General features: G+C 40.2%; 1 protein-coding gene and 1 pseudogene across 1 annotated transcript; one reads left to right on the forward strand and one right to left on the reverse strand.

The window, feature by feature from the left end:
* Window positions 1–6,633, forward strand: part of LOC131502161 (tRNA pseudouridine(38/39) synthase-like) — a 77,254-nt pseudogene extending 70,621 nt beyond the window's left edge.
* A 2,388-nt stretch (window positions 6,634–9,021) lies between these two features.
* LOC131502703 (uncharacterized protein CXorf51A-like) lies at window positions 9,022–9,812 on the reverse strand. Its single transcript, XM_058713612.1, has 2 exons — window positions 9,622–9,812; window positions 9,022–9,431 (listed from the first exon to the last, which is right to left on the reverse strand). The coding sequence occupies exons 1-2, from the start codon at window positions 9,742–9,744 to the stop codon at window positions 9,168–9,170; spliced, it is 387 nt and encodes a 128-aa protein (XP_058569595.1). The 5' UTR covers window positions 9,745–9,812; the 3' UTR covers window positions 9,022–9,167.
* Between the last annotated feature and the right edge of the window lie 2,054 nt (window positions 9,813–11,866).

Raw genomic sequence — 11,866 nt, forward strand, 5'->3', positions numbered from 1 at the left:
TTTATAATCATGTAATGTCTCTCTTTGCCTTTCATAATTTTCTTTGCTCTGATGTTGACTTTATCTGATAATTCCGTCATTCCTGCTCTTTATTTCTGTGGTAAAATACACCTGCCATGAAATTTGCCGTCTTAACCATTTTAAGTGCACCTTTCGGTAATATTAAGCCCAATTATGTAAGCAATCCCAAAACTGTCTGTGTTGCAAAACTGAAACTCTATACCCATTGAACAATAACTCCTCAATGCCCCTCCCACAGTGCCTGACAACCACCATTCTCCTTTCTGTCTCTATGAGTTTAACAACTCTAGGTACCTCGTGTAAATGGAATCATACAGTATTTGTCTTTTCCTGGCTGGCTTATTTCACTTAGCATAATGCCCTCAAGATTCATAATGCTATAGAACATGTCACAATTTCCTATCATTTTAAGGGCTGAATGATACCCGTGCATGTATGTACCACGTTTTATGTATCCATTCATCCATCAACGGACACTTGGGTTACTCCCACCATTTGCCTACTGTGAACAATGCTCCTATAAACATGGGTGTACAAATAGGTCTTCAACCCTGTTTATAATTCTTTTGTGTATTTATCCAAAAGAATTGCTGGATAACTCAGTAATGCTATCTTTAATTTTTAAAAGTTTTAATTCCTGTATAGTTAACATACAGTGTTATATTTGTCTCAGGGGTACAATATAGCGATTCAACAATTCGATGCATGATTCAGTGCCTTCATCTTAATCCCCTTCATCTATTTCACCCATTCCCCCCCCCCCACCTCCCCTCTGGCAACCACCAGTGAGTGTGTCCTCTATAGTTAAGAATCTGTTTTTTGTTTTGTTTTGTTTCTTAAATTCCTCATGAATGAAATCATATGGCATTTGTCTTTTTCTGACTCACTTATTTCGTTTAGCATTACACCCTCTGGATCCATTTATGTTGTTGCAAATGGCAGGATCTTCTCCTTTTTTAAGCCCGAGTAGTATTCCATCGTGTACACATACCACACTTTCTTCATCCATTCATCTATCAACGGACACTTGGGTGGCTTCCATATCTTTGCTATTGTGAATAATGCTGCAATGGACATAGGGGTGCATATATATTTTGAAATCAGTGTTTTCATTTTTTTTTATAAATACCCAGATGTGGAACTGCTAGATCATATGGTAGTCCTATTTTTAGTTTTTTGAGGAACCTCCATACCGTTTCCCACAGTGACTGTACCAATTTACATGGCCACCAATAGTGCACGAGGGTTCCTTTTTCTCCACATTACGCCATACTGAGATTGAGCACTTGGGGTTGCCGAAGAGTTTTACTCAATGATTATGCTCTGTTCTCAGCTTTTTATTGTCCCTGTATATCTGCTCCATACAGAGAGTCTGTCCCTCCACGATTTTGCCCGTTGGAAATGCTGTTGATTGTCATTCATCAATAAGTTAGCGGTATGGTGAGAGTTTTCTGGATTCTAGTCCAACCTGAGTCTCGGGTAGGCCCCATGAGGTTGGTCATCAGAGGCATGTTCTTCAGTGCTTCTGGCCATATTCTCCATGATAGGCAGACTATCTTGTTATGTGTCTTCTCTAGGAGATAGATTCCAGCTCTTCTCCAAGAGGTAGATGTTTCCCACATATTTGCATCACCTGCAATTAGGCATTTTAATTTTTGGCAGGAAATCATGCCTAGTAATCCTGGGAGTAGGCAAGGTAGCGGGCCTGAATGCACATATAATTGTGTGCTATTACTGGAAACATCAGTCATTATATGTCACATTTGGTTTGAAATTGCTGCTTTGGATACTGGTGAATGCACTAGTAGCCCAGCTCTTAGCGCTATAGTCATTGCTGCCTGGAACATGCCAGGAGGATGGTGCTGGTCACTAGGTGCTACAGCCAGAGCCTTCTCTGACAGAATATATTTGGTAAATAAAGTTGTACGCAATTACTGATGATTCTGTAGTCACACCCACGTGCCTGGAAAATATCCCCAAAGACAAAAGACCAGTGCGCGCTGAGAGCAGGCATATTTAACGGACTGAGTAGGGTAACCTTGCTCAACGGCAACAGAAACATGGGAACGTCTTTGTCTCATTTCTGCCATAAGGTTGTCTCCACTGCAGAACCATTAACTGGGCGAGACGGAAGTGTCGCCTGGTCTGCCCGGGGGAAAATGGCCTCAGTCCTTCGGCAAACAGGAACTCCGCCCTTACCTTGTGGCAAGCACTCTTCTGGGCGATGGAAACAACAAAAATGACTGCCAAATAATTGTCTAATTAAAAGGAAACAGAATCCTTCACAGCCCCTTGAATTTCACCAAAACCCTTAGAATTCTTTAAAACTGCCATCATACGTAGGGGTGCCTGGCCGGCTCAGGTGGTGGAGTGCATGACTCTTGACCGTGGGGTTGAGCCCCACCCCATGCAGGGTGTAGAGAGTACTTAAAAATAAAATCTTAAAAAAGAAAACTATCCTACCAATTTCAGAAGTGTGGTAATGCCCCCGTCCTACCCCTATTCCTTTGGTTCTCTTAATCTAGCCGAGTCAGGATGGCATTTTGAAAAGCAGGGTTTATTCCGAATTAAGGGAGGACACAGGAAGTACATAAGAATAAGTGAGAAAGCAACAACTTGCCAGCCTTGCCAAGTCCAAGTTTCTATTCCAAAGGCAGTCACATTGCTAAGGACTGCAACGACTTCCCAGCACCTGACCTTTAGGCTCCCTACTTTCTCACCTGCCTGCCCTCTTATTCACTACTCCTGGAGCATCAGCCAGCTGATCACATGGCCATTCCCTGAGAGAAGTACAAGGAAACCATGTTTCGGCATGACTTGGTTTTAGTCTCCAGATGAAGAACCTCCTTTTTCCGGAGGCAAATGACAAGACCCTGACGATTGGTAATAAAAAATTCACTATTATTAATTTTATTTCCTAGCTAGAACATTCAGTCCTAAAATTTGTATGCAGCCACAAAAGACCCTGAGTAGTCAAAGCAATTCTGAAAAAGAAAAACTGGAGGAATCCCTATTCCAGATTTCAAGCTCTATTACAAAGCCGTAGTCTTCAAGACAGTATGGTACCAGCACAAAAAGAGACACATAGATCAATGGAGCAGAATAGAAAACCCAGAAATGGACCCACAACTATATGGCCAACTAATCTTCAACAAAGCAGGAAAGAATATCCAATGGAGAAAAGACAGTCTCTTCAAGAAATGTTGTTAGGAAAACCGGATGGTGACATACAGAAGAATGAAACAGGATAACTTTCTTACACTGTACACAAAAATAAATTCAAAATGGTGAAAGACCTAAGTGTGAGACAGGAAACCATCAAAATCCTAGATGATAACACAGGCTGCAAGCTCTTTGACCTTGACCAGAAAAACTTTTTATCAGACATGTAATTGAAGGCAAGGGAAACAAAAGCAAACATGAACCATTGGGACTTCATCAAGATAAAAATCAAAAAAACAAACTTAAGCACAGTGAAGGTAATAAGCAACAAAACTAAAAGTCTATGGAATAGAAGATATTTGCAAATGATTTATCTGATAAAGTGTTAGTATCCAAAATCTATAAAGAACTTATCAAACTCAACACCCAAAAAACATAACCCAGTTAAGAAATGGACAGAAGGCATGAATAGACACTTTTCCAAAGACGACATCCAGATGGCTAAGAGGCACATGAAAAGATGCTCAATATCCGTCATCATCAGGTAAATACAAATCAAAATCACATTGAGATACTACCTCACACCTGTCAGAATGTCTAAAATTAATGACACAAGAAACAACTGATGTTGGCAAGGATGTAGAGAAAGGGAAATCCTTTTGCACTGTTGGTGGGAATGCAAACCGGTGCAGCCACTCTCGAGAACGGTATGGAGGTTCCGCACAAAACCAAAAATAGAACTACCCTATGATCCAGCAATTGCACTATTAGGTATTTGCCCAAAGGATTCAAAACTGTAGATTCAAAAGTGTAGATGCACCCAATGTTTATAGCATTATCAGCAATAGCCAAACTATGCAGAGAGCCCAAATGTCTATCGACTGATGAATGGATAAAGAAGATGTGGTGTATATATACAATGGAATAGTCCTGACATAAGAAAGATGAAATCTTGCCATTTGCAACGATGTGGATGGAGCTAGGATGTATTATGCTAAGTGAAATGAGTCCATCAGAAAGTCAAGTACCATATTATTCCACTCATAGGTGGAATTTAAGAACCAAAACAGATGAACATGTGGGAAATGGGGGGAAGAGAAGAGAGGGAAACAAACCACAGAAGATTCTTAATGCTAGAGAATTAACTATGAGTTGATAGAGGGAAGTAGGTGAGGGATGGGCTAGATGAGTGATGGGTACTAAGGAGGGTACTTGTTGTGATCAGCGCTGGATGTTGTATGTGAGTGATGAGTCACTAAATTCTCCTGAAACCAATATTGCTCTGTGGGTTAACTAATTTAAATAAAAAATAAAAAGTCAATTTACAATCTCTACCACAAAATCCAAGAGGATGGGGCATTTTATATCTCATTTCATGAATCCAGTATTACCCTAATAACAAAACCAGAGTAGAAGAATAAAGTGAAAAGAATCACCCTACTTGGTATTAAGGCTTACCGTATAGCCGCTATAATGAACACAGTATAGTGTTTGCTGAGGGATGGACACATAGATCAATACAATAGAATACAGAGCCCAGAAATAGACCCAAACCAATATACCCATCTATTTTTTGATAAAGGTGTAAAAGTATATCAATGGAGGAGGAATAGCCTTTTTAACAAATGGTCCTGGAGCAATTAGACATCCATAGTAAAACAACTGAACCTCGGCCTAAATCTCATACCTTATACAAAACAAATGTAAAATGAATTACAGATACAAATGTAAAATTATAACATTTTGGAGGTGTCATTCCGCACTGAAGGCCAGGTGAAAAGTTCTTAGACCTGACACCAAAAGCATGATCCATGAAAAGAAAAAATTGATACATTGGACCTCATCAAAATTAACAACTTGTGCTCTCTGGATAATGAAAGACAGGCTACAGACTGGGAAAAAATGTAAACCACATAACTGATGAAAGACATGTCTAAAATATATAAAGAGCTCTTGGAATTCAACAGAATAAAAAAATCAGAAAAAGGAGCTACAGGTGTGGCTTAGGATAAGCAGGTACGATGGACCTGTATGACTCCGTTATTCCTGGCGTTGCCATATAGTTGCTGAAAATGATACAGTGAGAAACTAAACTGAGGAACTCCTAAGAAAAAGAATGCAAGAACTGGAAAGGGACATACAATGACTTAAATAGGATCCAGCCAACAACAACAAGAACTCAAACATTAGAGAAAATTCTTCAGGAGCTGGAAAAGCCAACTGTGCATTTGATTTCAGTGCTAATGGCCAAAGTCATGTAGCCCTAAGGCTAGCCTATCTAGGCTAGGGATGCTAGGGCTTTGCCCATCAAGAAAACACAAACAATATTATTGAAGAGAAACTGAGGCACTGAGACTTGACAATGAGAAAGCAGACATTCAACTCTCACTGATGTGGATAAACAGACAAGGGACTTAAGTGCCTTTAGACAATTAATTTCTCTTAACCTTTGCTCTCACTTTCCAAGGATTCAGAGGATTTTAACTTGAAGAAGTCAAAACTACTGCTAAAAAATCCATTATACCCACATTTTCCATCAGGTGTTCCCTTGAGGCGTTCATATACTGGCTTGGGCTTCTGTAGAACCCAGCTTCAGTGCTAGGTTCAGCTGTTTGAGAAGACTCACTGCTCTTTTCCCCCTTATTCTGATTGAGATAGTACAGTCATGAATTCTGTGGCTCAGAGTATGATGGCACATATCGTTTCAGAAGTCACATGGACTTTTTTGTCTGCTCAAGGACAGCTAGTAGGCCAGAGCTTGGATGAGGGGAGATGGCAAGAACCTTTCTGGTTATGTCAGTTTGCAGTGATTGACCAGAGATTCCTTTGTCGTTAAGTCTGTTGTATGATGGTTTTCTCCTCTCTGATTGGCGAAGGAATGGAGAAGCCTGTGATTATTGATAAGCTGCCGAACATAGGTGAAAAATCCCCAGAAACCTCAGTACAGAATGGGTGTAGAGTTTTCTCTAGTCTTAAATGATTTTAAGTTTGAAAATATCAAGTGGATCTATGACGGGGAGGGTCAGGAGTTCAGTGTCACCCACCTATAGCAATCTAGGCTAAAGGTAATGTTAAAACTCACATGTTGTATTGTCTTCTGCAAGGACTGGATTGTGTTGCAGTACCCAAAAGGATATTTGCAGATTCAAAGCTGGGTGGATTGATATAATGGAGAAATATTAGGCTCTCTGTCATAAAGCAGACCAGTGCCTTTGTAATAGGAGTGAAAATTCACACATAAGTCCCTAATAGATTATCATAAATGTCAAGGAGAGGAATCTCAATCCAGCATTTTATAACTAGGGATGCATTGTACATCCACATTTATTTCATTGGGAAAAAACAAAAGCCAAAAGGAACTGTAATAATACACTAGAGGAAGAAAATACTATCTTGGAGAGACCAACAAAGAGGCTCTGTGTGGATACAGAAATTAAAAGCAGCATTTAACCATAGAGAACTTCCCAGGATCTAGGAGGCAACCACAGGCTAGTGTTAGGTGGATAGAAAGGAAATATAAACAAAATATTTACTGTAAGAAGTCCTAGAAACTCAGGTGATCAACTCTATGAAAAAAAAAAAGGCATAAACTCCTAATAAGGACGTTCGTGTTGCTTAAATGAGAAAGAGTTCAAGCATTTTCTTATCACTGTCCAAAAAGATTTAAGTAAAAGAAGCCAAAAGCAATTGTAAAATGGAGATATATTTATGTATACTTGGAAATGTGTGACTTGTGTTCAAATTCATTAAAGCTTGATCATGCAAGTGTCAAAAAAAGAAGGAAATGGGCTACAGACATGAATAGAAATTTCATCAAAGAAGATACGCAGATGGCAAATGAACACATAAAAAGATGTTCAACATTAACCATTAGTGAAATGCAAATGAAAACTTCAATGAGGTCTCACCACACAGGCACCAGAATGACTTAAAACCACATGCTGGTGAGGATGTAGAGAAACTGTGTCATTCAGAAATTGCTGGTGGGAATATAAAATGGTACAGCCACTCTGGAAAAAAGAAAAAAAAAAGTATCGGTTACAAAACTAAGCTTGCCGTTACCACATGACCCAGCAGTTGCTCTTGGACATTTATCCCTGAAAAATGAAAACTTTAAGTTTACAGACAAATCTATGCAGAAATTATTGTGTCAACTTATTTGTAATGAGTCCAGACATCAGAACCGAAATGTCCTTCAATAAATGAGTGGTGTAACGAACTCTGGTGCATTCACACTTACAATATTACTCGGCAATAAAAAAAACACACACACACACAAAAAAACATTGATATATACAGTGACTTGAATGGATCTCGGGATTTGTGCTGAATGTAAAAGCCGATCACAAAAAGTTATATATTGAATGATTTCATTTATGTAACATACTTGTAATGGCAAGATTATGGAGTTGAAGAGCAGATTACTGGCTTCCAGGGGTGAGGGAGGGAGGTGGCCGTAGCTGTAAATTAATAGCAAGAGGGATCCTTCTGATGGAATGTTTCTGTATCTTGACTATAGTGGTAGACACAGGTAACAAAACTGCACAAAATGAGACATACACACAAACTATGCGTGTATAACTGGTGAAATTGGAATAAGGTAAATAGATCATAGCAGCTTCACTTCCCTGATGTTGATATCATAGTATAGACATGCAAGACGTTACCATTGGGGAACAAAGTTAAGGGTATAAGGCATCTTTCTGTTTCTTACAACTGCATGTAAATTTACATTGATCTCAAAATTAAAAAAACATGAAACTAAAGCAACTTTGGATTATCCTTTAAATGCTCCTAAATGTTTAAGAAAACAATCGTAACCTAAAAATGTAATATTGATGTACACAAGAACATTGATGGTTCTCGTAATAATGCTGAAGTGAAAGAAGCTGGATACAAATGAGTGTGGTTTACATTTTGTAGCATTTTATACTAATGGAATCCATACAATCCATAAAGATAGCAAGCAGACCAGTAGTTGTCTAAGGATGGGGGTACAGGGAGGGGCAGGAGGGAGGAATTACCAAGGGGCAAGAGGAAACTCACGGGGGTGATGGATATGTTCACTCTTAAATTTATGGGGATGGTTTAGCAGTGTATACGTGTGACCAAACTCTTCAAGCTGTCACTCTAAGCATGTGCAATTATTATTTGTCAATTACACTTCAATAAAATCATTTACAGTGATATTCTCTTCAGAAAAAAAAAAAAAAACTTTGGAAAGAATAAAGATAAATGATGGTCTCCACTCCAAATATGTTGTTTTAAGATTCTCTGTAGACAGTGCTCCCCTGTATTGCCTGCGCTGCACACTGCTCTTGGCCTTGGGAGGCCTCTCCTGTACCCTAAGTTTCTTAACGTGGGCTAATCAGTGTTGAGTTTGTGGCTTCCAATCACCATTTTTTTGCCCTTTGTGTGTTTTCAGTAACTTTTATTAGGGTGAGATTTTTGGCCCTTCAGAGGACTTCTAGTTGTTGACATTATTGGGTAAAATGTCACAAACACCTCTATGAGGTAGATGGCCTGGAAATTGTTTCCTTGTTCATTTTGTGGGATGGTACTGCCACCCACACACCTCACCCCTTATAGACCTGGGCAATCTATGCTTTGCCGCCATTCCCCCACTCCTTCCCCCTACCTCCCAAAGACAGAAACACGAAGCCCTTTTTCAGCTTGCCCATTAGGTCAAGTGTTAAGGAAGAAATTATCTTCAGTGTTCAGTCCTGACCCAGTCTTTCCCCCAATGCCGCAGTACCCCATGTTTCTTCCCTTTCCCACAACTGTCTCTTCCCTTCCTTCCCTGCTCCTACCATGAGAAAACTCACAGAAACACACACATTTCCACAGCAGGTTGATTTTATTTCAGGTACCATCAGTGTACCCTGTTGTGTAAAATTCACAGTATACACAATTGTCCATTTCTCAACCACCAGACCTCTGGAGACTTAGCAGGTATCACTGAAGTCTCTGGCCTTGCTCTGGAGCTACTGGCTGGCCAGATCATCACTTGATGTGGTGGCCTTCTCCACATTCTCTTGGTCTTGGTCTTGGTCTTGGCCTTGGCCTTGGTCTTGGTCTTGGTCTTGCTCACGTTGATTCAATCTCTCATTCAGTCTGTGATAGTGACCGAATAGTATTGTTCCTCTAGCTTTCTTAGGCCTTCTTACAGAGTTGGTGGTTTTGTTCAAGACTTTTTTATTCAAACTCCTTTTAATTGGTCTTTTGACCTTTATGGTTGTCTTCAGGACCTGTAACAACAATGGAGAGAGGTGAAAAGGGCATTAACTTAGGGGGAAAAGATGGGATATTGATGGAAAAGGGGGCTTCATGAGAAGGTATCAGAGATGGGGAAGGAGTTTGTGCCAGGTGAGAAAGGGTAAGATTCTTGGGGGAGGGGAATCAATGAAGAAAAGAGGAGCTTGGCCAGGGTCATCTTACCTTGCTACCATCTCTGGACCTGGGTTGATAGGGAGTCGTCATCTTCTCATTGGAACTTGAGGTTGGTTGGTCCATATCTGTATCTGTATCAGGTTGTGGTAGTTTCCTGGTTACCTTACCCATATTGAAGCTTCCTAGTGGTCTACCCCAGGCGTCCTAACCTTCCTACTCTGCATACCTCTTCCCAGGATAATGAGGGGCCACACCCTTGAGTTTTGATTGGTCAGCAAGGCTCTCCCCCAGCCAATGGTGGCCAAGGCATGGCTCAGATGTCACAAAGTACTACTTATGACACTACTCTGTGTTGGAGAAGTTGCTAGGGAGGCCAAAATGTGGTTTCTACCTTTCAAAGTGCCATTCCTGACACCTCTGGTTGGGAGGGGGAATGATGAGGAGGCAAAAATGTTTCGGTTCGAGAAAGGGGGCTTTTCTTTAACATCTTTTAAAGAGTTTTCCCAAGCTGAACTGTCACTACTCCTCATATCCCCGTGTTTAATTTTGGTGGTGCAAATAGTAGACAAAGAATCTTTCCTCCACGTTATTCTCCAAGGTCACCCCACTCAGTGGTTTCTTTTGTTGTGTCCCACCCTTAGCTATTAATTAGTGTTTGGTCATTTTACCTAAAATCCCTCCAAGAGCAGTATGGCTGAATTTAAATATCAGTGCGGATATGAATCATCTTACAAACTAACAAAAACACAGCTCCCATGCTTAAGCTCCATATCTATGGCATTTGGCGGTAAAGACTGCTGATTTTGATTAAATTATTTTCTGCCAGCTCGGCAACGTACAGGCAGGGATTAGAATTAACTCTCCACCCATGACGGTTGCTTTTATCTTTTATTCTATGTTTAGACTCTGGCAACGTTATCATCATTGAGTTTTCCAAGGTCCTGTCTCTTGTATTTTGCTTATATTTTACTTTATATTTTATCGGTTTTCCTTTCATTCTTCCTAGAGTTCAGCACTCATTTCCTTCCCACCGTTAGGCGTCTACTCTGATGTGTTTGAATTATATCCTTGCATATGTTTATACTCTCGTGAAATATATGACCTTGTTAAATGTGTGTGTTTGAATGCATAATATTGTGCTGTAGACCTTGTTGTTTCTTACCTTATACACTCAACACGATGCTCTTAAGTTCAAATGATATGGCTATACGTCTCTTTAGTTCATTGCTTCACCATACTCCGTTAGCATGCCTGCACCAAGTTTTGCTTGTCCCTCATTTCCCCCTTTAAGGAGCACCTGTTTTGGCTCTCCCCTCCACTGCCACAAACAATGCTGCGATGAACGTCCTCAATCATGTCCCCTTACGGAATTCTGCATATAATTCTCTGGAATATATACTCAAGGATAGAATTCCTAGGTCCTGGATACATACGATTCTTAGTCCATTTGAGTGGCTTAAACAACAAACACTTAATTCTTCCAGTTCTGGAGGCTGGAAGTCCAAGATGAAGATGGCAGCATGGTCAGGTTCTGGGTGAAGACCCTCTTCTTGTGTTCTTACGTGGCCCTCCTTGGTCGCTAAGAAAGAGCTATCTTCTGTCCCTCTTTTTAAATAATGGCATTAAATACATTATTAGGTCCCATTCTCGTGACCTATTCTAACCCCAACAACTTCCCAAGAGCCCCGCCTCCAAATACTATCACATTTGATATTAGCTTCAACATAGGAATTTTAGAGGGACACGAACATTCAGCGTATAAGCAATAATTTTGCTAAATGTTACTAGATTGCTTTCTGAAACGTACCAATCTACGTTCCCGGTAGAACGACATTATTCCCTGTTTCCCTACACACTCACTGATAATTGGTGTGGAAGGGACCTTCTGATATGACTCCCAGTGATCCCAGCCTTCTGATGTTCACACTTTTGTGTAATCCATTCCCCTTTAGTGTAAGATATATCTAGTGGCACACTTCTAATGAATAGAATCCATAGAATCCAGCAAGAGAAAGGGGATATTATTAACATGATGGGGTTTCCTCTTATTAGAACTCTTTTTTTGATGGCAATCTCTCTTGCCTTCTCGTTTTCTCATTCTGATGAAAGCATATCATGAGATAATCATTGAAGAGGCTCACATCTCAAGGAGCATCTCCTGAGGAACTAAGCCCTCAGTGCAAAAAATCACAAGGACCTGAATCCTACCAACAACCACATTAGTGAACTGGGAAGAGGGTCCTTTCCAATTGAGACTTGAGATGACGTAGCCTTATGAGAGACCCAGGATGAA

The sequence above is a fragment of the Neofelis nebulosa genome, chromosome X (genome assembly GCF_028018385.1).
Source record: "Neofelis nebulosa isolate mNeoNeb1 chromosome X, mNeoNeb1.pri, whole genome shotgun sequence".
NCBI classification, from domain to species: Eukaryota; Metazoa; Chordata; class Mammalia; order Carnivora; family Felidae; genus Neofelis; species Neofelis nebulosa.

Coding starts and splice junctions, on each gene's coding strand:
- LOC131502703 (XM_058713612.1), bottom strand. CDS start 9,744: ATGGGTAAGGTAACCAGGAAACTACCACAACCTGATACAGATACAGAT. Junction 9,432..9,621: donor GGTCCAGAGATGGTAGCAAG/GTAAGATGACCC, acceptor TTGTTGTTACAG/GTCCTGAAGACAACCATAAA.